Genomic DNA, 26,906 nt, shown 5'->3' with positions numbered 1-26,906 from the left:
CCCCGTCGACGAACCTGTCGGCCAACGCGCCGGCGACCGCCACCGCCTCGGCCTCTGGACCGTCTGGCGGTGAACAAGGTCAGAGCGGCGCAAATGCTGGCCCGGCCGCTGGCGAGGCCGCGAGTGGCAGCGCCACAGCGTCGGCTCCATCAGCAGCAGCTGCGGCACCGGCATCGACACCGGCAGGTGCAGCAGCAGGAGAGGGCAGCTCGGCAGCAACGGCTGCCACGGTCCCGAGTGGCGGCGAGGCGGCCCTCGACGGCAAGGGCCAGCAAGATGGTGCCCTCACCACGCCACCGTCGATCCCCGCGGACCGCCTGGCGGCCGTCGTCAAGCCGCTGGCCACGGCCGTGTCGAGCAAGGGCTTCCAGCACACACTGGCCGTCGCGTCGCACCTGTCGACGATTGAGGGTGCGCGCGACGTCATCAGCGATGCGCTGCGCCAGCAGGCCGATGCTGCGTCGCGGTCGCTCGTCGTGGACCTGGACAAGCTAATCGAGACGCTGCCCGAGCCGACGCCCGAGGACGACGACGGCGAGGCGGCCGCCAACGCCGCCGCAGCCGACGGCGGCAACGGCCAGCAGGGCCAGGATCAGGGCCAGGGAGCGGGTGGCGATGCGGCCATGACTTCGATCTCGGGCCCGACGGCAATGGACGTGGAGCTGGCCGCGGGAGGCAATGGCGGCGGCACCAAGATCCGCTCGTCGGCGCTGACGTCGCTCGCGAGCCCCGCCAGCGCCCAGGCCATCCTGCTGCGCTGCCTTCGCGCGCTCGACTACATCATGACGGGCCGATGAGGCGAGGAAGGTCGCGACCCGACTGCGGTGCGGGCAGCTACGGAGGTGGGATGAATAGTGAGGAGGAAGAGGAGGACGAGGAGGAGGAGGAAGAGGAGGAAAGTTCGACGCGGGCGGCGCTTGTATATGATATGAATCCGGGCCTCGACGGTGGCTGCAGGCAGGCAGACAGCAGCATGCCCACCGACGTCGGTTCGAGGCCGGCGCACGCCACCAGAAACGGAAGACGCAATCTTGCCACGTCCCGGTCTTGCGCCCCAGTTTGCTGCGGCGGCGGTGGTGGCGACGACGAGCGCAGCGCAGCGCAGCACGCACGGCGGTATGATCTGGAGCTGCCCGCACCTGACAAAATAGTTACCTGGCGATGCGGCATCGACGGAACGACGTGCGAGCAGCAGCGGGGGCAGCAATTGACGCCGGAGCCGAAGCCGCTGTGCTGCGAAGAAGCAAGAAGCCCGCCCTCAGCCAGCCAGTTGTGCCGGGGAGATGGCCCAGCTCATCTGCATGCGATGTCGTCACGAGCGTCGAGGCGAGGCCAAGCATGCGCAAGCGCAAGGCGCTGACGGCCAACCGCATCTCTGGTTCTCGGCTACCTACCGGCAAGCTTTGGCCTACTGCTGTACTGCGGGGGCGAGGGCAGGCAGGGCGACGGGGGGCGGGTATCCCATCCCTCCATACATACGTCGTCGTTTCTGGATCTTCTCCGGACCATGTCGTCGTCGTCGTCGTCGTTGCCTGAGGCCTGCATGCCGACTTGGTCGGTTCGTGGTCAAGGTGAGATGAGATGGCCGACCGCAAGATGGGGATCCGGAGATCGAGGCAGGCTAGGGTGACGGTGCTACGCACGCCTGCCCGCACACTGACAGACGCGGACGTACGTGGGGCCTTCATGCCGAGGTCACCTGGTCGGTCCCCAGGGCCTCGTCCTGCTTGCCTGTCTTCTCTGCTCCCTAGCCTGCCCGTCTTGGCCAACCCTAGCTGTCTCCGCTGCGGAGAGGCGCGTTCCGCGCGAGCGACTCGTCTCGTATCGTATCGCCTTGTCGTGTCGTATCGTCGTTGTCTGCTAACCCTTGCTTTCCTACGGGTACGTGGCAATGGCCTGCTCACGCCCCACTGGAGAGCGACAGACAGGCTAGACCAGGCCGGTTCCTCGAGCTGAGCGCAACCGGGAGGGTTCCGATGGTATCGCAACCGGCCCGCTTCCGAACGACCAGAGGAGAATGAGCTGGGCAAGGTGCGCGCCGCGTTCGAGATGCAATGGAGCCCACGCGCTCCGGCGTGGACAAACGTCTTCATTCTGGCTTCCAATCGCGCCGCGTTGGCTCTCGTATTCGGCCATTGAACAGAAGACGGCGGCCACGACGATGGCGTGGCATGATGGCATGGCCAGGCAGGCTAGGGCCCTTGGGCTTTCGTTCATGCCAGCAGGCCAGCGCAGACTTAGTACGTGCTTCGATCTCGCTTTTTCCCGCGCCGCGCCGCGTGGCCGGCAGCCTAGGGCTGGACAAACAGCAAGCAAGCTTGCAAGCAAGCAGCTGAGCTTGCCTACTACCCGCCGTAGCTGTACATCTTGGGGCGGAGGTGGGGGGCAAAGTGCATCTTCCTAGCCTGTTTGCAGCAAGTGTAGCCGCGCTGGCCTAGCCCAGGCAAGGCCAAGTCATGTCAAGCCAAGCAGATCGAGCAAAGCAAGACAGGGTGGCAAGGGGGAGCTCGCGGACCGTCCCGAGACGAGGTGGCGGCCCCTCCCGGCCTACTCCCTCTGGCCCCCTCTGCGGCCCGGCCCCAACACCGACGACGAGGGAGGGCCCAGCCCGGATCGGCCGAACGGCCCCGCAGCCAATCAACAAGGCAGGGTCAATCAGCCAGTAGTCAGCCAATTTAGCCAGCCTGCTGCTGGGCTGCTGAGCTGCTGCTGCTGCTGCTGCCGTGTACCGTTGCAGCTCATCGTCGGTGCGGGACGGGAAGAGGCAAAGACACGACGCCGCAGCTGCAGGCAAGGCAGAAAGGGGCAGACTCTTCTTACTACCTAGCTGGCCAGCGAGCCAGCCACCCAAAGCCGACCAGGCCAGGCAGGGTCTCGACCCTTTTCCACGAGGCAGGCAGGCAGGCAGGCTGGCGCAGGAAAGGCAGGCAGGCAGGCAGGCGACAGCAGCCAACCCAGGCCGAGTTTAGCAGCCCCGCTGCTGGCCTCGGATGCTCAGCCAGCCCGCCTCTTTGGCTCATCCAACAAGCAAGCAAGAGGCCGCCAGCCCGCCAGCCGCGCCTCGACCGTGCGTGGTAAAGCTCGCTTTGGGAAAAACCCTCTGCCGTCCGGTTGGGTCGCCTCTCCACCCCGCCCCGCCCCCCGCTCGCCCTGCTCGCCTGGCCCACGGGCTTTACCTCTTGGCCCAACGAGCATCGGCACCGCTCCTTGCTTGCTCCTTCCTCCACGGCCGCCATCCATCGCCTGCACCCGCATCCGCGCCCTCGCTGCCTCTATCCAGCACCGCCCATCCGTCCTTCGCTGCCGCACGCTCGCCAACCTACACGCTCCCTCTTTTGTCCAAGCGCTACGACCGTTCAGCCGCCCTCTCGCCATCCCACTGCGGCCCGACACAGCCTGCCAGTCTGCTCTGCCTCGGAATCCTCTCACTCCTCGTCCCGATCCTACTCTGCTGCGGTCCGCTCTCGATCATCGCGACCACCCTTCTGTCCCTTCATCAACTCTCCCTCGAGCAAGCTGCCACCGCCCTTCTCTCGCCTCTTTCTGCCTCGCTCTCGCATCTTCCCAGCTTATGCCAGCCAGCAGCCCCGCTATCGCGTCATCCTAAGTCTCTGCTTGTCGGGCCGGCGCTCCTCGTCGCCTCCTCTCAGCCACCCTTCACTCGAGCTGCTCGCTCCTCCAGGCGACCCGGCATCGTCACGTCCCCCCGGGACTCACAGGCCCTGATCATCGCCAGCAGGCGGTCCAGTCCTTTGCTTCCGTCGCCTTTCGTCTTCGAACTTTGCCCTTCGTCGCCGCTCAAACCACCCGTCCCGGAACGACGCTTCACCTGCCGTCGCGCTCAGGTTCGCTCCATTCTCTCGCGGGTGACTTCGCCCCCCCGCGCCAGCGAGCCAGCTCACGCTCCTCGTCGACCTCGACGCCGTGAGTGGATCTAGGTTTGGTGGCGCGTGCAAGACGCACGAGAGCGGGTGTTGGACTCCCCACCGAGCCGCGCCTCGCATATCGCGTCTCTGAGCGAGCGCCTTGGCTGACTTTGGCTCCGCGACGACCCGCTCTCTTCTCATTTCAACCCTGTCGGGCCCGCTTCAATAGTCGCTGCAACCGGGCAGACGCGCTGCAGAGGAGACGCATATCATCTCGGTGACCGCCGTCCCCCTTTGAGGACAATCGGGACCTCGCTATCCTCTACCAACCCCCCTTGTCAACAAGGACCGCTGCCCTGCCCGACGTGCAGAGCGTGCCTTGAGAGCGGCGCGGATCAAGGCCCTTCGCACTCTGGGCTTCTCCTTCGTCTCATCCACCAGCATCTCTACTTTTGACGCTTGGACCGCGACAGCCAGGTGGTCTTGCTCGGCCCGCCGCACGTGATCGTCATTTCAAGGCGGATCGTGATTACATCTTGACCGCTGCCATCGACTAAGGCTTGGCCGCCGTCGCCTGCAACTCCTCCGCCTGCCGTCTAGCCCCTGCCCAGGACCAAAGGGCCCCACGGCCCCACAGTACGCACCGATCCGACACGCCGTCGCGACCGGAGGGATACGCCTGCCGTCACGCTCCTGGCCTGCCCCCAGGATTGGAAGCCCCACCGGAATTTCTCGTCTTCCAAGAGCAACAAAGCTTAGCTCACCGGGCTCCGACGGCGCCGCCTTTTGCCAAGCCTCGAGAAGGACCACGGCAGTCCCTGACTTCATTTGGGTCACGGACCGCACCCGCCGCTGATCGAGAAGCAGCCGGGCCACCAGCATCCTCGGCGATTTCAAGTCTTGACGAGCTCTGTCCGAGATCGCCAGGCTCCCACCACCATGGCCTCCACGCCATCGCGTCAGGCCACGTCGTCGAGACATGCGACGCAGGCAGGAGCGATGCCGCCAAGTCACTCGCAACAGCTCCACCAGCAGCAAGCACACTCGTCTCGGCAACCCCCCTCGCAGCAGCACCACCACAGCCAGCCGCAGCAGCACCACAGCCAGCCGCAGCAGCACCACAGCCAGCCGCAGCAGCACCAGCAACCCTTCTCTTCCTCGCCAACAGATTCATTTTTTTCGATGGACGACGGCGCGGCAGAAGGCTCGCGAAAGCGGCGGCAGCCGCTGGTCCACCTCCATCCTCCCGACCAGGAGCCGTCGTTCTCGTTTGTCTGCCTCGGCACGGGTGGCGGGCCGCTCGAGGGCGACTGCTCGTGCTACCTCATGAAGCCGGCCGACGCCGCGTGGCAGGACGGCTCCATCGTCGTCGAGGGCGGCTCCTGGCTCGGCGCGCTCACCACTGTGCTCGAGCAGACGGGTCCGGACTCGGCCTTTTACGACTTTGACTTTCCCTCGACGACGCCGACGTCGTACCTCCGCGCCGGGCTGATTGCGTCGTTTGCCGAGGCCTTTCTCATCTCGCACGCACACCTCGACCACATCCTCGGCCTCGTGCTCGGCTCGGCATCGCTGCCGGGCAAGCGCGCCGTCTATGGCCTCAAGCCCACGCTGGAAAACATCCTCGACATGTTCAACGGCAAGATCTGGCCCAAGCTGGCGAGCTGGAACGAGGACGAGCCGTACACGATGTACCACATGCGGGCGTGAGTCAAAGTTGGCCGGCTGCGCGACTGCGATACCGCCTCGCGGTCCATGCTCGCCTCTGCCTGCCGTGCTGAAGGCTGATCGCTGATCGTTCTCCACCGCACCTGTGCCCTCCTCACAACCTCGCTCTCCGCTCTCTGCTCTGGGACCGTGCCTCGCCCACGCCGTTGGGTCGCCACCGCAGCCTGGAGCCCCAACGACCCTACAGCCTCAACAACTCTCTGGTGGTGCTGCCATTTGCGCTTTCCCACGGCCTCAATCCTTCAGTCCCGCCAGCGCCGCCGACGCCAAGCTACACGCCCGCCAAGTTCACCCAGAGCTACTTTAACAAGCGAGCCTCGCTCCCGCTCAGCACCCAGATGGCGTCGTTCCGGCTGGCCAGGGGCGTCGATGAGCGCGCGCGGACGCTCGACAAGGCGGCGAGTGGGGCCGCGCCAGGCTCCAACGCTGCGGCGCATCTCGCGGCGGCCGACGCCCGAAGAGCCTCCAAGGCCAAATCGGAGAACGACAAGGTCGAGCTACCCTTCAACAGCCCATTCCGGTCAAGCGGCGCCGACCACTCCCTCGATCCTCGCGAGATGGGCCAGCAGGGTCACGCACAAGCCCACGCCCCTCTGCCCGACTCGACGCCGGCCGCACGGCCAGGTGAACCGATCTCGCCGCGCGCCAACCCCGCCCGCGTTGCCGCGACCAGCGCGACCATGTCCCCCTCCCTCTCGGCTTCCTCATCGTCGTCGTCGGTATCAAACGCGCCCGTGCCGCATCGCGGGCGAAACCGACCGAGCCGGCCGCGCACGGCGCAGGGATCCGAGACGCACAACCCACCACCATCGGCGTGGAACTCATCGGCGGCAGGACACGCAGCCGAGGGCAACATCTACAGAGCGGCGACCCAGGCCGACCGCAATGCGGCCACCGCCCCGCCATCGCACGCTTCGACGTCATCCTCGTCCTCGTCGCTGGCGCCGCCGGCGCCGAACCGGCCTCCCCGCCGCGTCTCGATCGACCGCTCACCGCCGAGCCTCGACTCGACGGCGTTTTTCATCACGCACAGCGAGCACGACCGCGACGTCCTCTTCTTTGGCGACGTCGAGCCGGACTGCGTGTCGCGGTCGCCGCGCAACCGGCATGTGTGGAGCCACGCGGCCGAGCGCTTTGCCGAGGGCAAGCTCAACGCCATCTTTCTCGAGTGCAGCTTCGCCCGCGGCCACCCGACGCAGTTTCTCTACGGCCACCTCTCGGTCGAGCATCTCTTCGAGGAGCTCAAGGTGCTGGCCATCATGGTCAAGCGCCTTCGGCAGCGGCGCCGCAGCTCGGCGGGCGGCAGCCCCACGTCGCGCTACCGGTCCAGCAACGGGTCCGGCTCGGCGGCCGCCGTCAGCACGTCGCCGTCCGACTCGAGGTACCAGCCCAGCCTGCGGCCCTCGCCACTCGGCACGTCGGCCGTCGCAGCGCCGGCGCCAGCATCGTCGGCAGACCCCAACGCGGGCCTGGGCGACACGTACATCGGCACCATCGACGACGAAGAGGTCCGCGGCCAGCTCGAAGGGCTGGCCGTCATCATCATCCACGTCAAGCCCGCCCTCTTCCCGACGTTCATGCCAGCTGCCGACGACGATGACGACGACGACGATGACAACGACAGCGAGCACATCGACGGTGACGGCGACGGCGGCGATGCCACCAGGGAGTGCGGCAAGAGGCTCGACCCAAGGTCGATGCCCGTCAAGATCCTCGACGAGCTCAACGAAGAGGAGGGCGAGGTCGGCCTCGGCGTCCGCTTTGTGATGGCCCAGCAGGGCATGCGGATAGAGTGCTGAGCTCGGCGCGAGCGCGGAGCGGCCGCCCCGTCCCATCCCCGTCCTCGTCCCTGCAGACGTGAGCGCGCCTGCGAGCGAGCGAGCGAACGAACGAGCGAGCAGGAAGACAGCGCCCCGGCGAGCCAAGCGGCGCAGGCGCGCCACGCGGAGAGGCCTGAGCCGGGCCAGGTGCTGGGTGTGGCCCGATGATGGGCCAAAGCGCCGAGAGCGCAAAAAAGAGTCGAGCGCAAGCGGGCCGAGGTGACGCACCTAGCCCTCGCCCTGCTCCTGAAATGCCTCCTCTGCGCTGGCCGGCTCTCTAGCCTGCGAGACCAGGGCAGCGGCGGAGCTGCGGGTCCAGCGCCAGCATGGGTATGCGGGCTTGCTTGCCCACCGCCGATGGTGGTCGTACGCCGGCCTCCGGCCCGCATGCCTGGTCGGCTCGCCCACCTGCCTGCTCGCCTTGGCAGGCCAGCTCCCGGCTCCGGCATCGCTGGACGCTCATGGCACCATGAGCACTCTTCGCCCGCTGCCGCTCCGTCTGGCGCGCCAAAGCCTGGCGCCTCCTTGCCGTCGTCTTACCGTGACGTGAGCGAGCGCGTATCCCGCTCCAGTGTGGCAGACCTCGGCGGCGTCGTCAAGAGGAGCCATGGAGCAAGAGGCCTGAGAAGGAGCGGACGGCGAGGAGCGCGACAAGAACGGAGCATCGTCGAGGAAACGGCGAGGCGGCCTCCGCGTGATGGGCAAGAGCCTGGGCAACGGGAATCGAGGGCGGCGGTAGTAGCGAGCGATCAAGCGAGCGACGAAATGTAGGCGGCGGCGGTGGCGGCGGCGGCTGTTCCGATGGAGCGAGAGAGCGGGAGAGCAAGAACAGACAGAGAGATAGGGAGAGAGGGGAGAGAGAAGAAAATTACAAGCGGTTCCAGAGAAGGCGGGTCGATTTGTCGCACGAGGTGTTGACGATGGGTAGTGAGCGTGCGCTGGTTTTGCAGCGGTGAGTCGGTGTCGGTGTCGGTGTCGGTGTCGGTGTCGGTGTCGGTGTTGGTATCGGCGTCGCTCGCCGTCGACCGGGTCGAGCGAAGGGGGTGATCCGGCCGAGCGGCGAGCTCCGGTGCGTGCTCAGAAGCGCTGTTGCCAGTCGATGACGGTCGAGGCAGAAAGGGAGGGTGTCTCTGGCAAGTCAGTCGGGTGCTCAGGCGCGTGCCTGAAGCAAGGGGTCGTTCGGGACGAGGGGAGACTTACGGGGAGGGTGCCAAAGCCTTCCTGAGGTGGCATCTTGAGCGGCTGGCCGATGGCGTCGTAGTTTTGCTGAAAGATGGTGTTGCCCCACCAGTTGAGCGAGAGGGTGCCGTTCTTGGGCAGCGAGAGGGCAAAGAAAATGACGAGGATCTGTCGTGTGGCCGCCGCGTCGTCGATGCGAAGGGGGACACGGAAGGATAGACAGTGGCAGCGTTAGCGAAGGGCGCGGGGGGTCGGCAGGACGGGCCAGAGGGTGGGAAGAGAGAGGGGAGAGGGGGCAGCAGCAACGCACCGAGAAGATGGTGCCGGAATCGAGGGCGGCGGTGAGGACAAAGTTGTACTTGGACCACCAGCGGAAGTTGTAGCGGCGAAGCAGGTACTCTGTGTGGATCGTAGGAGTGCGGCGCAGGCAGCGACAGAGGGCAAACGACGCGGAAGCGAGCAGAAAGGGTCAGCAAGTCGATGGTAAGCAAGGGGCTGCGACGACGACCACGACGACAAGGCGGCCACGCGCTGCACCAACTCACGGAAGATGAATCCGACGGCGAACCACGAGGAAAAGTTGATGCCGGTGGCGGGCGGGATGTAGCTGGTGCCGGTGAGGATGACGGGCCAGGAAATGTTGCGCACCCAGCTCCTCGGGTACCGCCGCGAGAGGAGCCAAAAGGGGATGGGGATGAGGGCGCCAAAGAGCATGGCGTAGTAGATGGGCTGGTAGATGGCGCCGTGTCCAAACATGCGGTCGGGCCCAATGACGCCCCAGATGAGCGACGCCGTGTAGAAGACGCTGATGTGCGGGCAGGTGAAGCGGTGCGGCTCCGAAGGGTCGCAGATGTTGGAGATGTTGGAAAACATCCACTCCTTGACGCCGAGCTGGACAAAGGCGGCGAGGACGGTGCCCATGAGCTGGGCGGCAAACGTGAGGCGGGGCGGGATCTTCATGTAGTGTCCGAGTTTGAGGTCCTGGACGAAGACGAGGCCGCCGAGGAGGCCCTGGAGCGCGAAGGCCTTGAAGATCATGTTGGGCAGCGGCCTGCCGGGCATCAGGTAGCCGGCGGCGAACTCGGCGATGAGGTTGGTGCCGATGGCCTGGCCGGTCATGGCGTAGACGAAGCCGATGGGCAGGATGTAGACGGTGGGGATGAGGACCGAGATGAGGAGGGCCCAGACGGGCATGCCCGTGTCGTAGACCTCGATCATGATGACGGCGAGGGCAAAGGAGCCGAGGAAGAGGACGGCGTACCACCAGTCGGGGCACTCGGGGTAGTGGCGCATGAATTTGGCGTGGACGTCGTCCTCCTCGGTCTTGATCCGCTTGAAGCCGCGCACGAGCGCCTTGCCGTGGTACAGGGCGGTGTGGGTGAGGACGGCCGTCATGGTGGCGAAGCCGGTCGTGTAGACGAGGCTGAGGGTGGTGGAGAGGTAGAGGGGCGAGTAGGCCTCGTAGGCGGCGCGGTCCAGCTCGCGGCCGTCGGGAATGACCCGGGCAATGTCGTACGACTGGCCGAAGCGGTCAAACGACGACGACGAGTTGAACGGCAGGTACGCCTGGAACCACGTGTTGGTGAAGTACATAGCGGGCGCGATGATCCAGAAGAAGCCGACGAAGCCGGCAAAGATGTTGCACTCGGCCCACCAGGGCATGACGAGGGGCGAGCCGATCCACGAGATCTGGGTCCAGTCGAAGGTGAGCAGGCTGAAGCCGAGGCCCGAGGCGACGCCGAAGACGACGTTGACGGGGACGTTTGTCGGGAAGATCCAGCAGACCCAGTTGAAGACCGAGAGGCCCTGGAAGAGGAAGCCGGGCACAAAGTAGAAGAAGAAGGCGGCGATCGAGGCGATGGTGAAGAAGCGGAAGCGCGTCATCGAGCCGTCGGCGCCGTCCTCTTCGGCGTGGAACGTGTTGAGGATGGTGGCGGCCACGAGGTTCTGGGGCCAGATCATCGACGCGGGCCACACGAGGAAGCGGCGGCAGATGCCGGCCAGGCCAAAGCCGATCAGCTGCGAGCTAAGGACAAACAGGATGGCGAAGCCGACGCCCTTGGGCTCGTTGTAGTAGAGCGGCGAGTCCTCGACGATGAGCACGTTGAACGCGTACGCCTGCTGGATGGCGACGCTGGCCATGATCGAGCAGAGCGCGTGCTCCTTGATGTTGTAGACGCCCGGGTTGAGCGACCACTGGTAGCCGCCAAAGAGACGGGGCAGGGTAAAGACGCGGTAGGGCAGGACGGCGGCCATCAGCTTGCCGATCGGGTAGGCGACCAGCAGCACAATGGTGCTCGAGAAGCTCGGCGCCGGATAGCGCAGGCTGAAGAACATGTTGCCGCCGGCCGTGATGACGGTGAGGAGGAACGAGATGAAAAATGTGCGGAACGTGGCCACGGGCATGTCCGGGTCGTCGATGTTGGAGACCGAGGCGCGCACTTCAGGGTACGGCGAGTCCTCCTCCATCTCCATCTCGAGCTCGACCATGCGCATGCCGTGGGAGCCCATCTCGATGCCCTCCATGTGCGGGTGGGCAAGGCCGTCGCCGCGCCCGAGCCCGGCGCCGTCATCGATGCTGATGCGGTGCAGCTTGTCGGTGGGGTCGATCTCGAAGGTGTAGTCGCCCGAGTCGAGCGGGTACTTGACATCGCTGTCCGGGCTACGCCGCAGCTGGTGGACGTGCGACTCAAACGCCGCGGCCCGGCGGTCGGCGGTGCCTGGCCGCACGGCTTGCATGGGCACCTGGCGGTCGACGGTGATGCCTCCGCTGGCCGTCGTGCCGAGATCCTTGCGCCCGGCGAGGAGCGAGTTGCGGTAGCTGCTATCCCGGCTCGCCGGCGTCGAGTCCACCTCGGGCAGCGTGTCCATCGACGGGAACGCGGCGTAGGACTTGGCCAGCGTCAGTGGGGCGCCGCTCACGTCGCGGGAGGCAGTGCTCGTGGAGTCGTAGGAGCGATTGTCGGTCGAGGCCCGCGCCGGCCTCTGCAGATCGCCGGAGGTATCTGGCCCCGGGTTCTGCCGGTAAGCAGGCGCGCCGTCCGGCGACCGCAGCTCCTCGATCATGGTGGCGCCCGACACGCGCGAGCCCCGGGCGTGATCGGCGGTGGCTGTCGACTCCATCAGCGTAGAAGGGTCGAAGTCGGACGGCATCTGGACTAGCCTGCCCTGGGAGTCATAGACAGCCCCCGTGGCCTCGTCAAAGTAGTAGGCCTCTTCTTCGGCCGGAGACGGCGCTTGACTGTGCGGCTGCTGCTGCGAGGGATGCGCCGCATTCGCCTGGCCATTGTCGAGCGAAGGATCCAGAGGGTTGCTCTGGAGCTCGGGGGCAGGCCCAAGATCGGCTGTCGACGTCATCAATGGAGCGATGCGCAACGGGTCGACGGCAAGAGCGGGGCGAACAAGTCGAGTGTCAGCGGCAGAGGCTCATTCCGGCGATCATATGAGAGGAGAGGGGCTAGGGTGAGGGAAGGTGCCGACTTGGTTGGCCTTGCACTCACGCGGAACAAAGGCAAATACATCGCCGTCGTCTTCGCTCTCGTAGTCTTCTTCCTCGTCCCACTCCTCCTCTTCGTGCTCGTCATAGTACTGCTGCGGCTGGCCGGCGCCGCGTGTCACAGGGCGGCCCGACGATGTGCCTGCCCGGGTCCCAGGTCGGCCCGTAGTGGGCCGGCCAGTGGTGGGGCGACCGGTCCGTGGCCGACCGGTGGTGGGTCTAGAGGATGGCTCCATCGCGTGACGGATCCCGCTGGCTGGGTGCTAGCTCAGCAAAACGACAGGACGTCGACTGGAGCAAGCGTGTAGAGGCCGGCTATGGACGCTATGGCAGGCCCGCAGCAGGGAGAGGGCGCAGCTCGAATATCTGCCAGACTGCCAGGGTGAGGCGGTGCGGGCTGGGATCCAAAGGCCGCGACGTATGTGAAGTGTCGGCGGGCGAGGTATGCGGGTATGGCGATCTGAGATCGGCAATAGAGGGCGGGAGCGGAGCAGGCGTGTGTATGCGCGTAAGATGAGCAAGGAAGAGGCGGCGATGAGGCTCTCGATGGGTACCTCGGGCAGCTGTGGGGATGGCTACAGCGTTGATGGAGTCGGGCTACACGCGGTGCTGATTAAAGGGCGGCGACGCTGCGGATCCCGGTGTAGGCAGAGCTGGTGCAGGTAGGCAGCAGAAAAGTACCAAGGCTGGGACGAGAAGCGGCGAGCAAAGGAGGAAAAGCCTGTGCACGATGGTGGCTTGGTAGGGGATCGGAAAAGAGGAATGTCGCCTCCGCCGCTGGGCACGAGCGCGGTATCGGGCGAGCAAGAGGAGCGCAGAGGAACTGAGGCAGAGCGAGCGAAGGCGGTGACGGTGGCGGTGATTGTCGTGGCGGCGGTGGTGGTGGTGGTGGTGGTAACAGTGGTGGTGGCGAAGCTGGCTGGCAGCGACGGCGGTGGTGGAAGCGGCGACGAGGGTGGCAGCGACACGCAAGGAGCGACGACGACACAGGACAGACAGGTAGGCGGACAGGCGGGCAGGCGGCCGACGAGAGCCAACCAAAAGGGCCATGCATCGGCTACCGAAGTGGCGGGAGAGCCAGGCAAGGCCAGCAGGCAGGCCCAGAGTAGATAGAGCCAGGGCCAACCCTCTGCGAGATCCCAGCAGCAGCAGCACCACGCCGGCCGCCCGGCTAGTTCTCGAGGGCCTGGCCTGCACGTTGGTGGAGCCGGGGGAGGGAACACCTTTTTTCGCAGGCGAGAGCCAAAACGGCAGGCGGCCTGGCCTGGCGAAGGGGGCACGCGGCCAGTCGATGCGAGCAAGAGGCAGACAGGCAGGCTGGGGGGAAAACGCTCAATGCACGCAGAGTGTGGGCCAGGCAGCATGGCTCGACCTACGACGGCCCATATGCCGCCTGCCAAACGGATCACCCGTCCGCGGTTTCGCGGCGGCCGGCTCGAAGACGGAGAGGAAAGAAGCAAGCAAGAAGCAAGAAGAGGCGGGGACTGGGCGGCCTAGCCGAAAGCTGGGCCGCGATGCTTTCGCCCGGTGCCTGGCCTATCGCGTTCCGGTACATAGCAGGCCAGGCCAAGCGCCGGCGAGCAGCGAGCGGACCACCAGGCGATGAGTGAAAGGGTATGGACGACGTGCTCCGTGTGGCGTCGAGGCGCGGCGCAGCGTGGCTTCTTCCACCTCGTCCAGCTCACCGCCGTGTGTACGCAGACACGAGCAGGTTCTATCAAGGTCGATGCTGGCATGCTGCCGTATGTCTCTCGATGGACGTGCCTCTTGTCCGCCGCGAAGACGTTGGGGGAGTTGGTGGCGGCGACGACGATGGACGAGAGGCCAGACAGGCCGGGCCAGGCCAGGCCACGCCCACGGCGCTGAGCTCGTGGTTCATGCATCCCCGTTTTGGTTGGCTGATGAGCTGAGCTCAACTCGACCGCCTGCTTGCACCTGCCACTGAGGCCTCTGGCCAGCCGAAGACGAGCAGCAGCAGGCAGGTGGCGGGGGAGCCGCTCCGCTCGCGGGCCTGGCCTGCTTCTTTGGGTTTTCCTGCGGCCGCGAGGACATGCAAGGGTCAGCCCTGCCCTTCCCTGCCCTGCCTGACCTGGCCCGGTTGGTCCCGCCGACTTCGGATCCACGCCGTCAAGGCAAAAGGCACGACCAGCTGGAGCTCGCCAAGCCATCTCGCTGTCGGGCAGGTCCCGACCGGGCCATACCCGCCGTACTGGCCCGCCTCTCGCCGTGGCTGTCGAGGCGCGCCTTAGCTTGCTTGCTTGCTCGTCTCCTCTTGCCTGCTTGGATCCCTGGTGGGAGGTCGTCGCCAGATGGGAAAGCAGAGACCCGCAGCGGGTGGCTCAGTCCATCTCTCACCTGCCCGCCAGCCTGCGGGCTGCTGCGTTCGGCAAGGAGGTCTTGCCTGCGCCAAGGCAGAGGAGGCGCTCCCGACAGAACACCGGCGGCGTTTTCGCCCTCCGCCTGGCCTGGCCTAGCCTAGCCTGGCCTTGGAGAGGACCAAAGAGAGCGTGCTCTGACCCGGCTCGACCTAACTTAGCGACCGACCGACCGACCGAGCGGACGGACGGACGGACGGACGGACTCCGGAGCCGATGGATCCCCACCTGACCTTCTTCTGCCGGCCAGCCTCGAAGGGCAAGCAAGGATGTGATGGGGCTTCCATCGCCAGCCATCCGCAAGCGAGCAACTCCCTGCCTAGTTGCCTCTGATCAGAACGAAGGGGGTTTCGCTGTACAATAGGAATGTCGGCCAGGCACCGGCAAGGAGCGAGGCCACACGCCCCAGGCACGGCACGGCATTTCGCTCCGCCGACGCGGCCGGAATCAGCACCACGCACGCGACACGAGGGCCGGCCGGCTGTCTGGACAATCTGTGGTTTGGCAGGTGGCTAGGCAGCGCACGCGGGCTACGGTGATGGTACAGGCAATATGACGACGGGGTCGGACCCCCCAGGCAGAGACGAGCTAGTACGGTAGTAGGTTGGGTCACCAAAAAGTAGAAGGATGCAGCCGGCTACCGAGACGGAGACGAGACGAGACGAGACGAGGCCGTGGCGCGAGAAGCCCGAAGGAGGGTCGATAGAGCGGGGAGGGGAAACTGGCCGATCAACGTGCCGTTTCATCGGCGTCGATCGTGACAAAGTCCTCATCGCCATCGCCATCGCCAGAGCTGCTGGCCGGGGTCGCCGTCGACAACGCGTTGGCCTGTGGGCTGCTCGTCGGGTCGGACGGAGCTTCTACGGACTCGCCAGCACCGCCGCCACCGCCCGGCGCGCCCTGCTGCGACGACGGCAGGTCGCCCCTCAGCTGCGACCAGTCGCCCGACGAAGGCGCAGATCGCCTGCCCGTGGAGCCGTCTTCGGACGAGCCTGGACTGCGCAGCGACTCGCCCACGTCCTCGGCCAGCTGCGCTAGCGCAGTCTCGGTCGGACCTCTGGTGGCCGTGACAGCGGCAGCATCGGGAGATGCATCGCCGGGCGTCCTCGCGGGAGACGAAGCGTGCCCGCCTTGCCGCATCGGCTCGCTGCGATCGAGGTTGGGGTCGAGGTCGAAGTTGATCTTGAGGCGCGAGAGGTCCTGGGACCTGCGTCCGGCAACAAAGGCCAGGAAGGGATCGGACCCTCGAGCCTTTGTGCTCGGGCTCCCGCTGCTGATGCTGCTAACGCCGCCGCCGCCGTTGGTATCGACATTGTCACCTCCGCCGTTGGAGGCCGCAGGGCCGCCTTGACCCGCCTGCTGCATCCGCTGCGGCGACGACAGCGAGAGCGTTTCCCCAACGCCCCCTGTGTCGAGGCTCTTCGCCCCTGCCGCTTCGTCGTCCTCAGCATCGGGGTCGACGCCAAGCAAGTGGTGCGGCGCCTCGTCCTCTTCAAAGGAGGCGTCGCCGGCGTCGGCCGGCCCGTGGCCGTCGTTGTCGTCATCGTCGCCGTCGCCGCTATGCCGGAGCGGGACCGCAAAGGAATGGCCTTGGTCGTCGCCCGAGGGATCAGCGCTGTTCCGAGCTTCGGCGTGTTCACCGCTGCCGCTACCGCTAGCCTCGCCAACACCGTCGCCCATGTCGACGTCCTCGAGATCGTGGCTCTCGTCCATGTCGAACATCGGCAGAGTCGTCTGACCCAGATCGACCTGGCCCGTCCCCATGGCGCCCAAGGATCCCTCGGGCTTGTGGGGGCCTCCTTCGGCGGGTCCGAGGACGAGCGTACGCGGCGCGTCGGCCGGCGATTCGTCGCCATTGGCCGCGGTGAAGCGCGCCGCCTCGTCCGGTGTGAGGATGCCGTCGATGGCCTCGCGCACCTCGTGGGAGCGGTCGCGGGCCAGGCGCGCCAGAAGGCCGTTGAGCTCCGGCGAGCGAGACTGCGGAGAGGCGTAGAGCTCTTGGCGGCGACACATCTGGCCCACGGTGCGCGCCAGTGCGATGCGCACGTCGACGACGCGATCGCTGCCCATCTGCACCAGCCGACCAACGAGGAGCAGCTCACACGAGGAGCGCTGGATGCCCTTGTCGACGAGCGCCTGGATGCAGAGGAGGCAGGCCACCCGGAGCCGGTAGCCCTCGCTGTCGCCGAGGTCGGAAACGATGCCCAGGAAGCCGTCGGCGATGACCTGGTCATTGTCGGCGAACGTGCGGTAGAGATCGGGGACCTGGCAGCGGCGATTCGCAAGCAGATCAAGAGGGGAAGGGATGGGGGATGGAGGTGGTGAGACGAGTCGGTTGCAGGGGAAGAGGCGATGCGGGTCAGCTCGCGCGCTCTTCGGACTCGACAAAGGCGTCCACGGAGCGGCAGGTGCACGCAAACTCACACATTTGACCCCGGCGTCGCGGACCGCGCTCACCGAGTCGGCCAGCGCCATGTGCATCAGCGTCACGAGCTGGCCCTGCTCGTCGTCGAGCAGGAACTGCTTGGCCATGCTGGGGATATGGAGCGCCAGCCGCTCGCGGAGGCGCCAGTCGCGCGAAAAGTCCATCGACCACAGCGCCAGCAGCCGCTGCAGGGTCGACTCGGCCTCGGGCCTGGGCAGGCAGCGGAGGAGGACGTCGATGTTTTCGAGGACGGCGATGCGCACCTCGTGCTCGTGGTCGCCGAGGAAGCGGTCGGCCGCCGGAAGCAGGTCGTCCTTGGCGGCATCGGGCCCGATGATCTTGGCAATCTCGTGCAGCGAGGCGGCGAGGCTCTTGCGGACGTTGAGCACGGCGTGCTCGGTCAGCTCGAGGTACGTCTTGCGCAGCTGCGGCCACCGCTCAGCGCCCAGCGTCAGCACGACGGCGGGGATGTTGAACGCCACCACCAGCGGCCTGTCGGGATCGGTGTCGGTCGAGCCGAAGCCGCTGTCCCAGCGCGATCCACCCAGCGAATCGTCGCCACCGCCGAATCCGCCGATGCCTCCGCCGCCGCCACCGCCCGCACCACCCTGCGAGAAACCGAAGCTGACGAGCAGCGAGTCGGCGTCGTCGTCCGCAGCACCAGCCGCGTCCGGCTGCTGTGGCTGGCCATCGTCGCGCGAGGAATCGGCGCCAAACGAAGGGTCAAACGAGAGCGACGTCTCGCCCTGCTGCGGCGGACCGTCAAAGGGCTCGCCGATGAAGAAGCGGACCATCTCGTCGGGCACGCCCTCGGCGTCATCCTTGAACATGAAGATGGCCTCGCCGAGGACTTCGAGCGCGGCCAGGCGCACCTTGCGCGACACGTCGTTGACAAACGTGCGGAGGCTGGACACCGTCCTGCTGCGCTTCTCTGGCGCGTTGAGGCGGCCCAGGATGGCGGGCAGCGAGAAGCAGGCGGCCAGGCGAACGTGCCAGATGCGGTCGGCCATCGCCCTCTCAAAGGCGGGGAGCAGCCGTTCGGTGACAGTGTCGTGGTCGAGGTTCTTGGCCATCGGGCCGAGCGCGCCAGCCACCTCCTTGCGCACGAAAAAGGCCGCATCGTCGGCGAGGGCGAGCACCTCGGGCAGCAGGCGCTCCAGCAGCAGGTCGCGGGCGACGAGCTCCTCGACAGCGAGCGCGGCCAGCAAGCTCACCGAGGCCATCCTCCCGACGGCCGCCTCCTCGTCAATATCGGCCTTGTACTCGCTCATGTTGGGCGTGCTGCCAAAGGCAAACGGCGAGCTGCCGCCGTTCCACGACTCGAGCAGCTGGCTCTCGTCCATCATGTCGGCGTCGGCTGTCGTCGTCCCCTCGTGGGGTGAATTCTGGCCATCCTGTTCGCCCTGCCAGCGGCCCTCCTCGGTGTCGGGCAGCGGCACCGACGATGGGTGGGTCGGCGAATCGACGCCGGCCGCAATGTCGCGCTGCTGCTCCTCGTTCGGCGGATCAGCAGCAGTCGAGGCCTCGTGGCGCGCTTCCGCCGATGCCTCGTGCATGGGCGCGGCCGCGTCGCCGCCTTCCGGCGCGGAGGCTGCCTCGTCGTACGAGACGTCCTCCATCGCCTGCGGCGCCGAATCGCGGGCCTGCTCCTGGCTCAGGCGAGCGATGGCGAAGGCCACGTTGTCGAGCAGCTCCGTCCGGATGGCGTGCCTTGCCCGCTCGTCGAAGTCGTACGGCTCGTGCGGCACCGGCTGACCGTCCCGGCCGACGGCGTGGGTGATGAGGCCGTCCATGTGCAGCTCCATCTTGCGCGCCTCCTGCGCGTCGATGGCTGCCTGGTCGAGCTTCTCCTCGCCCTGGGCGCCGTGCGCGTCGGGCTTCGGCGCATCGAGCTCGCGGTTCTCGAGCCGGCAGAAGAACTGGACCAGGGATTGCTGCGTCGCGCCGGCGATGAGGTTGTTCTGGTTGAGCAGCAGCGCACAGAGCAGCGAGGTGAAGGTGCTGACGCTGATCCGAGGCCGCGTAGCCACCTCGTCCTCCTCCACCGGCCGGGCTTCCCCTGCTGCTGCTGCTGCGTTGCCGGCATCTGTGCTCGCCGACCCTTCGAGAGGCGTCGACTGCTCTGCCAGCTCCGCAAGCGGGCAGTTGCGGAAGAAAAACCACATGACGCGCGACAGCTCCGGCGCAAAGGCGGCGCAAACGTCGAGTTCTGGTCGGACCCGCCGAGCCGAAGAGGGAGCGAGTTCGCAGTCAGCGACCGTCCGCACAGAAGCCACACCACCCCCACCAAGTCAGACTCACCATCGGTACCCAGGCCGTTGAGAAGTGGGATGATGTACTCGACCGCGTCGCTCAGCTCCACGTCGCGGATCCAGTCCGGCAGCGAGCTTGCCACCAGCACGCTGCGCGGGACGTCGCATTCGGTCAAAAGCGGGGCAAAGCGGGTGGGGAGGGAAAGTCAGCGAGGCACCTCCGCGCGAGCTTGCCGTGCGTCGTAGAACCCACCGATGGTAGGCCAGATCGCTCTTGGCGAAGAGAAAGATGCGCTCGAGCGTGTTGAGGCTCTCCTCGACCTGTTCGCCGTTCGGTCCCTCGCCCATCATGTTGTCGTCGACGGCCTCGGCCATCCCTGCAGCGTCGAGACCCAGGGCTGACGGTTGAACCGCGTCATTTATCTGCAGCCCTTCATCCATGGCTAAGGGAGGCGGGACGGCCGAGCCGCTGTCTCCCTGATCTTGCTGGTCCTTGAAGTAGGTCAGCAGGCTCGCGCCCTGGGACCCCTTGTGCACGGCAAGCGCCCTCGCCGACGACTCGGCGCTGGCGAGCGGATCGAGGACCGGCGGCGGTGCCGGGACTGCGCCGGACCGAGTCAGGCTCGGTCGCTTCGGCAGACTCGGTCGAGCTGGCGGCTCCATGTCCAAGGCCATGTCGCCGTTGACGAGGCCATTTGCCGCCTCGCCGCCGGGCACTCGCGACCGCAACGCATCGCCGTTATGCTTCCCCTCGACGCTGCCATCGGCGCCGGACTCGCTAGCGTCCGCCATGCTCTCATCCAGCATCGCGTCGTCTTCGTCGCGGTGGTGTTCGTCGGCCTCGTCGCACGAGTCTTCGTCCTCGCCGTTGGTGCCGACGCTGCCCTGGCCGGAGCTCGAGCCGTCTTCTTCGGAGCCGACGTCGTCGGGGTCGTCGCTCAGCTCGTAGCCCGACCGCGGCGGCATGGCGATGAAGCTGCGCGTCTTGGGCGGACTCTCGGAAAGCTGCATATCGTGCTGCGAGGGGGCGTGTGTCGTCGGCGACGAGAGCTGGAGGAACGGCGATCTCGGAGACGTCGCAGAACTCGCCGTGAGGATGGGGAGGACGGGTCGATGCAGCGCCGTTTGCGAGTGTGCGTCCGCATCGCTCGTCGTGTCGGCCCTTTTCGACGGTTCGGTGGCGTCGGCGGTGGCATCCATTCTGGTCGACGAGACGCCGCTCGCTGGCGGCGTCTTCGCCTCGGTCAACGACGTCGCTGCAGGCAGCGCCGCCGCGTCGCCGTCGGCGGGCGCCACTGGATTGAAGCCAATCCTGGGGATGGGCTCGCTCTTGGACGTCTCCATGCCCCTCTGCCGCGGTGCAAGACCACCACGGAGGCTGCGAGGGGATCCTGGCTCCTCCTTGCTCAGCGGGAAGCCGGCCACGCGCAGCGTCGGAGAGGACGACGAGCCCCTGAGCTCGTGCGGCCGCCGCGCCTTGGGCCTGCCTATTGTCGGGCTCGTCGAGTACGGGCTGCCAGCCAGGTCCTGGTGCGCACGCGGAGAGCGGGAGAGCAGGGAGGCGTGGTCCGACTGCTGGTGCGTGAGCGGGGACGAGTGCGGCGAGGGGCGGCTCCCGCTGCCGGCCGACTCGGACGGGCTGCTCGACGACGCCGTCGACGCGGGCGAGCCGAGGCGCTTGATGTTCTGCGCGCGGTCAGACGTCGGCGAGCGCGGCCAGACAGAGTCCCAGCTGTGCTGCGGGTCCGGATTGGCCGGCAGCGTCGGCGGCGAGGCCGAGGGCAGGAAGATGGGCGACGGAGGTCGGTGGGTGCCGCCGAGCTCCGAGCTGATCCTGCGCGCATGGCCGCTCATGCCGCCGCTCGAGTACGGCGCCAGGCGCGGGGATATCGGCTTGCCCGAATAGTGGCCGCGGGCAGGCGAGGCGGTCCTCTTGGACGCGTCCTTGCTGCCCAGGCCGCTGGCACCGCCACCACTTCCGCTTCCGCTTGCGCCTGCGCCAGGGACCTTGTTGTCAGCCTTCCTGGCGGGGTTGACCGGTCGAGCGTCCGAAGACGACAACGACGACGACGACGCGGAGGAAGCCTGCTCCGGCGAGCCCTCGCCACCACTGGAGCTGGAGATGGACCCGTTGCTGGCCTTGCGCGGAATGGGCCGAGCCAGGCCAGCAGCAGTTGTTGCGGCGTGAGCGGTGCCGGCTCCAGATAAGCTTGTTAGCGAGACGCGCTTCTGCAGCGGCTGGCCACCGCCGCCGGTGACAGACCCGCTCGGAACCGCCGATGCAGGAGGTGAGGTGACGTCCTTGGCGCCCGCCTCGCTGCCGATGGGCGACTTGGGACCATCGACCGAGCCGTTCGCAGCGACCGACGACGAGCCCTCGGCGCTGGAGGCCGAGAGGAACTTTGCAATGTCGCCCTGCAGCGGACCAAAGCCGAGGATGGGGCTGGTGCGGTCCTTTGTGTCGATCGAGTGGGAGCGCTGGTGGTGCCGCCCGCCTTCGGCCGCCCTCCTGACGGCCGGGTTGAGGTGCTTGGCAGCGCCTCCGGTCGAGGGAAAGGCCAGGCTGTTGGGCCGGCTCGAGGACGCCGCAGTCGTCGTCGTCTCGCCCGCCTGCGGAGTCGCCTCCTTTTGCTGTTCAGCTTGGCCAGTCATGGTCGGCGCAAGCGGCTCGATCGGACCGACAGAGATCCACGAGCGACGCCGGAGAAGCTTGGCGCTGCAGGACGATGATGGCGCCGTGGACGATGGCCTTGGGCTAGTTTTAGCGCTGCGATCGGAGGAAGCGGTCGCGAGTGACACTCGAGGGGTTGACCGTCGAGGCTGTTCGGAGAAGACGAGAGGAAAGGAGCGTGGTGGGACCTCGAGGGACAGGTCTACGAATCGGGCTGCCTGTACGAGGCTGACTGGATCGCAGGTGGTGGTCCGAAGGGGGGTTTGGAGCGCGGTAAGAGTGGTCTCGCTGCGGCGTCGTGCAGTGGACCGAAGCCGTGGGTGGTGGGTGGGCGAAATTAACAAAGGCAGCGGATGGTGGTCATGGCGATCCGGATCCAGTCAGAAGAGGATGGTGAGGGGAGTGTGGTGGGAAGCGGCGGGACGATCCCGACTGAAGGTCCGGGCGATTGTGACGTGCCGGTCTCGCGTCGATAGCAGCGAGAATGGGCCGGTGCTGGCAATGCGATGGCAGGGCGTCGCGGCGTGATGGAACTGGAGACGGCGGTCAGGACGCAGATGCCGGTAGGCAGGATGACGACGAGCGAGCTAGGCCGCGACCGTCGAAGCGCGATCCGTCGGTCGGCCGAGCAGGGCAGCGGATCTCGCAGCGCGGCGTAAAGAGCAGAACCCAAGCAGGAGCAGGTCGCGATGCGGTCGCGGTGATGGACAATCGGGGCCGACGAGCGAGCAGGATGTGTGGTAGAGCGTTTCCGCCGCAGCAGGTGGCGAGAAGGCGGATGGTGGGCGGTGGGCGGTAGGCGGTGATGATGGCGAGAAGACGGCCGGCTATCGAGCGTCGTCGAGGTCGGGAGCGGCCGCAGCGTCTGCAGCTAGCAAGCAGCGTCTGGCAGAGGTTGCACCTCGATGCGGCCGCGGTGTTTTTTCTCTGCCTGCCACAGGCCTGTCTGCTGGGCCTGCCCCGCGGCCTCTCTGGCTTCTCGCATCCAGAGTGGCAGGCGCGCGACGTCGGCCCGCCCTGGCCTGGCCAGGCCCTGGATCGGGCTCTTGGCGCTACCGCTACCGCCGGGTCGCCCCTTCTTTTCTCGTTTCACCGCAGCAGCATGCCATCTCCGTCATGCTTTAGCAGATTGTGTGGGTGTTGATGTGCGCGTGCGAAGCCTTCGACGACTTCGGCTCGCCATGTCCCGCTGCCATGGAGCCAATTGGCGTTTCGTCGAGGGGCCCGTTGGCAGCCAGAGGCTAGTGCGCGTGCAAGCCGACCAGCGATGCCGACAGCGGATCCGAGCCAACTGCCCGGAGCGAACGCAGCCGCCGCCCGAGCCAGCCTCTCCTCCACACACGGCCGTTGGGCCTGGCCTTGCCCTCCGGCTCTCGGGAGCCAAAGCAAGCGAGCCCTGGGAAAGGTTGCTTGCATGAGCATCCCTCCCGGGCGGCCTCTCTGGACGCTCCAGCCCGCCTTCCTGTCGACTGCTCTCGATCCACCATCTCGACCGCCTTCCTCGCAGCAGTAGCAGCAGCAACAGCAGCAGCAACGATGCCCATCTTCAACATGCTCCACTCCTTTGCCTGCGTCTCCGGCGCCGTCGGTGTCGGATTCGGGTGCGTGCCCCGCGTCCTTTGTCCTCACCACCAACCGCCGCTCCCCGTGCCACTGTGACCGGCTGACACCTGCTTCTCGCTGCCCCATGCGCCTGTGCTCTCGAACCGGTCCATGAACGACGACACCTGCAGCGCGATCGGCGCTCACGCCCTCAAGGCCAAGCTCAATGCCCACCGTACGTCCAGCCCCGACGACCTGGAGCAGTGCCGCCGCCCAACCATTGACGACGCGAGCTGACGAGTGCCCACCTGCGTCCCCTTTCATCCTTCCAACAGAGTCGGCCGCATGGTCGACGGCGACCCAGTACCAGCTCATGCACTCGCTGGCGCTCCTCTACGCCCTCTCGCTCCCCAAGTCGAGCGCCGTCGTCGCCGCCAGCTATGCCTTCGCCACCGGCATCACCCTCTTCTCTGGAAGCGTGAGCATCCCAACGCCTCTTCGCTGTCCTGCCCAACCATGCCGAGCCACGCTCCTGGCTTAGCCGCAAAGGCTGACTCGTCCTTCGTCCACCCGCCCTTCCTCCTCTTCTCCTCCTCCCTCGCCTCGCCGCCAGATCTACGGCCTCTGCCTCACCAAGACCGACAACCCCATCCGCAAACTCCTCGGCCCAGTCACGCCCCTCGGAGGAATCTCGTTCATCGTCGGTTGGGTCCTCCTCGCTTACGCCAAGCGTCCGCCGTCGCTCCGCCGATAGTCGTCATGGCCGTGGCTGCCGCCCTTGGCTACATCAGACCATTCACCTCGTTGATCCCATCGAACATGTCCATCGAGATTGCATCGAGCGTCGTTGCTGCTCGGCATCTGGCTGATCGCATCTTTTGAGGAGTCGCCACGAGGCGCGGGACGTCTTTGCTCTGTGGCGAGATCGCGTCAAGGAGTCGGGACCAGTCGAGCGGAGAGGGCGCTCCAAAGGGGTTTGCGAGTGCGTGGCAGCCATTGTGCCAGGATCGGGTAGGATCTGGTTGCAGTCGTCCACGGGTCCGACCTGAGCGAGCCAAGTGAGCGGCCGGCTTAGGCGAGCCCGTTGTCGTACCCGTACGAGGCCCGGCTCCTTTTTGAAGGCCCCGCCACGCTCGACGGCGACGGCGCCATCCTCGACGGAGGCGCATCGAGACGGAGCGCCTGGTCGAGACTGCTGGGTCCTCCCCCTGCACCCAGCGGGTAGCCAGAGATACGGTCGGTCACAAAGCCCACCGGCTGAGCATGGACAGCGTACGCGGCATCCGCCGCCTCTGGCATGCCCGTGAAGAACGACACTTGATGCGCCTTCGAAGCAGAGGGTGGCATCGTGTTGTTGAGGCAGGTGGCGCCGGCCATGCTCGTGTCCCAGCCTGCGACCGACCCTGCCGTCTGCCTAAGCCCCGAATGGCTGCTCACGGTCTGCTGGCGGTACCAGGCATCGACTGGGCCGACCGGCAGATGGCCGGTGTTGGTCGTCGAGCTGCTGTAGCCGGGCATCGTTGTTGCCGTGACGAAGGGGCCGTCTGCTGGGGTGGCGACGGCGGTCGAGGCGGCGGTGATCGGGCCGGAGGCGTTCATGATGGAGGCTGGCTCTTGCAATGGCAGCGGCATGGCCAGAGGAGGGCCTTCCGCGGAAAGCTCTGGATGATCCACCCAGCCCTGCCTGGGCGGCCAGCCGCCGTGGTTGACGGGCGGGACGTAGGGGCCGGGAGAGGATGCTGCAGTCGCTGGCATCGGTCCGCGCAAGTGGTCCCCCTCGACCGCGAACACAAGGTGCTGAGGGCCGGGCAGAGCAGGGCGCATCTCCCCCGGGCCACCGTTCTGGATCGAGCCTGAGCTACCTCGCCAGCCCAATCCGGCCACGCTCGCAGGCAAGGCCAGAGGCGAAGGCGATAGCACATCGACCCGGCCGGTGACGATCGTCGATGACGCCGTCGGTACGTGGTCGCGGGCGTTGCGGCGAGACCAGTTCTGCGCAGCGTCGTTACTCGTAGCTCGGGCGTTGCGGCGAGACCAGTTCTGCGCAGCGTCGTTACTCGTAGCTCGGGCGTACCAGCTCGCCATCGCCATTGCGGCCCCCAGCACGGGTGCCAGGCCGGCGTAGAGCGGCAAGAGGTGGCCCTGGTGACAATTCGGACGTCAGGAGTGCAAGCAGAAGCCAGCCGTTGCTCGGAGGCAAGAAGAGAGACTCACGAGGTCCTCGAGGAGCCGGCAGCCCATATCGAGCCGGTCGCGGACCGCCGATCGGTCGCTGTCATTGATGTCGACGTGCTCCTGCCAGATGAGGATGCTGTTGAACGGAACGGGGACCAAAAACCAAGGCATGGCGTCAGCGGCGCACTTCCACGGCTTCGGAGAGCATCAGGTCCACCTCGGGACGTCCGCTCAGCTGGACGATATGCACCTGACAAAAGCCTCGAATGCCTGCAGCACGTTGAGCACATCCAGCTCCGACGCGGGTGTCCGTTCCATGAGCTGCACGCAAAGGTCGACGATGACCACCGAGATGCGCAAGAGCCGTGCTGCAAGGTCCGGGACCGCGGCATGGCCAGCCATGAGCACTTTGCTCCAGCACGACTGACCCTCGATCCGCAGGGCCAAGACCGCCGACGCGAGGCTCGGGTTGTGGGCCTGTGCCAGCCGGCTCTTTTCGTCGGCGTCCTCGAGGCAGTGGTGCCAACCGTCGAGTCTCTCGGCGACGGCCCTGACGTCCTGCGCTTCGCCCGTCTGGAGACGGGTGGCATCGGCTTGCAGCCGCCTGATCTGGTAGCCTAGGACGGCTGTGGTCTCGGCGCTGGTCTCGGGATCGCTGCCAATGGCGTCAGGATTGCGCTTCGGGGTGGCGATGGGGAGCTGAGGTTTCGAGGGCGAAGCTCAGTCGAGTGGGCTGAGCTCGACTCAATCGCCCGGCAGAATCCATGCCTGCTCCAGGCTCACCTCGGCAAAGACATCGTACGGCCACGGCTGCGGCGCCTTCTGGAGGCAGGCCCAGGCGTCTGGAAAGGGAGCAGGAGCGGACATGAACATGGTCAGTCGGAGACGACAGGCCCGATACGGTCACAGACCCCAGCGAACATGTCCCCACCGTGGCGGTAAGAGTAGCAAGACCAGAAGAGGTGCTGAGGGGCCAACGAAGGGCACGGATGAGACCAGCGTCAGCTCGGCGCTACCCCAACGGTCGATGTCGACTCGACGACGGCAGCTCACTTGCAGAAGCTCTGTCTGCTCCCCCGAGCGGATGCCTGCAGTTGCGTGCGGCCCACGTCCAGCTAGGGTGGCCAGGTCCATGGCTAGGCCACTCAGCTCGAAGAGCTCGACGACGTCGCCACACACTCGAGCGATGCTGGCCAGCAGCAGCTTGAGCCGGATGTTCTCGACGCTGTGCAGCGGTATGGTGATCGAGTGCGACTTCGAGGACGCCTCTGTTCGAAGAAGCAGGAGCGCGACGTCAATATGACTGCTGACATCTTGTCGCTCTCTTCGACCGCCCGCGCAGCTATCAGTAGGATCGTCGTCCTCACCTCGGACCAG

The 26,906-nt window shown here is 66.6% G+C and overlaps 6 protein-coding genes across 6 annotated transcripts in view; 3 read left to right on the top strand and 3 right to left on the bottom strand.

Moving 5' to 3' along the window:
- The window catches only part of PFL1_06891 (uncharacterized protein), a gene marked incomplete at both ends in the record, with an annotated part of 13,567 nt that extends 12,770 nt beyond the window's left edge, over nucleotides 1–797 (top strand). The window contains one exon of the mRNA XM_007882809.1: nucleotides 84–797. Coding sequence (XP_007881000.1) covers nucleotides 84–797 — 714 coding nt within the window. The remainder of the gene's footprint in view (nucleotides 1–83) is intronic.
- Nucleotides 798–4,805: 4,008 nt separating this feature from the next.
- PFL1_05260 (uncharacterized protein) lies at nucleotides 4,806–7,393 on the top strand (the record flags this gene model as incomplete). The annotated part of the gene is made up of 2 exons (XM_007882788.1): nucleotides 4,806–5,572; nucleotides 5,758–7,393. 2 exons carry the CDS (start codon nucleotides 4,806–4,808, stop codon nucleotides 7,391–7,393), a joined length of 2,403 nt encoding a protein of 800 aa, XP_007880979.1.
- Nucleotides 7,394–8,491: 1,098 nt separating this feature from the next.
- Nucleotides 8,492–12,325, bottom strand: PFL1_05259 (uncharacterized protein; the record flags this gene model as incomplete). The annotated part of the gene is made up of 5 exons (XM_007882787.1): nucleotides 8,492–8,500; nucleotides 8,615–8,761; nucleotides 8,904–8,992; nucleotides 9,139–11,937; nucleotides 12,094–12,325. The coding sequence occupies 5 exons, from the start codon at nucleotides 12,323–12,325 to the stop codon at nucleotides 8,492–8,494; spliced, it is 3,276 nt and encodes a 1,091-aa protein (XP_007880978.1).
- A 2,868-nt stretch (nucleotides 12,326–15,193) lies between these two features.
- On the bottom strand, nucleotides 15,194–21,793 carry PFL1_05258 (uncharacterized protein; the record flags this gene model as incomplete). The annotated part of the gene is made up of 4 exons (XM_007882786.1): nucleotides 15,194–16,729; nucleotides 16,889–19,098; nucleotides 19,191–19,291; nucleotides 19,395–21,793. The coding sequence occupies 4 exons, from the start codon at nucleotides 21,791–21,793 to the stop codon at nucleotides 15,194–15,196; spliced, it is 6,246 nt and encodes a 2,081-aa protein (XP_007880977.1).
- Nucleotides 21,794–23,348: 1,555 nt separating this feature from the next.
- On the top strand, nucleotides 23,349–24,108 carry PFL1_05257 (uncharacterized protein; the record flags this gene model as incomplete). Its single annotated transcript, XM_007882785.1, has 4 exons — nucleotides 23,349–23,413; nucleotides 23,546–23,589; nucleotides 23,690–23,832; nucleotides 23,968–24,108. 4 exons carry the CDS (start codon nucleotides 23,349–23,351, stop codon nucleotides 24,106–24,108), a joined length of 393 nt encoding a protein of 130 aa, XP_007880976.1.
- Nucleotides 24,109–24,425: 317 nt separating this feature from the next.
- PFL1_05256 (uncharacterized protein) lies at nucleotides 24,426–26,402 on the bottom strand (the record flags this gene model as incomplete). Its single annotated transcript, XM_007882784.1, has 4 exons — nucleotides 24,426–25,496; nucleotides 25,569–25,665; nucleotides 25,780–26,207; nucleotides 26,313–26,402. The coding sequence occupies 4 exons, from the start codon at nucleotides 26,400–26,402 to the stop codon at nucleotides 24,426–24,428; spliced, it is 1,686 nt and encodes a 561-aa protein (XP_007880975.1).
- Between the last annotated feature and the right edge of the window lie 504 nt (nucleotides 26,403–26,906).

This window comes from Pseudozyma flocculosa (assembly GCF_000417875.1).
Source record: "Pseudozyma flocculosa PF-1 unplaced genomic scaffold scaffold00018, whole genome shotgun sequence".
NCBI lineage: Eukaryota > Fungi > Basidiomycota > Ustilaginomycetes > Ustilaginales > Ustilaginaceae > Pseudozyma > Pseudozyma flocculosa.
This window is presented reverse-complemented; position numbering and strand designations above follow the sequence as displayed.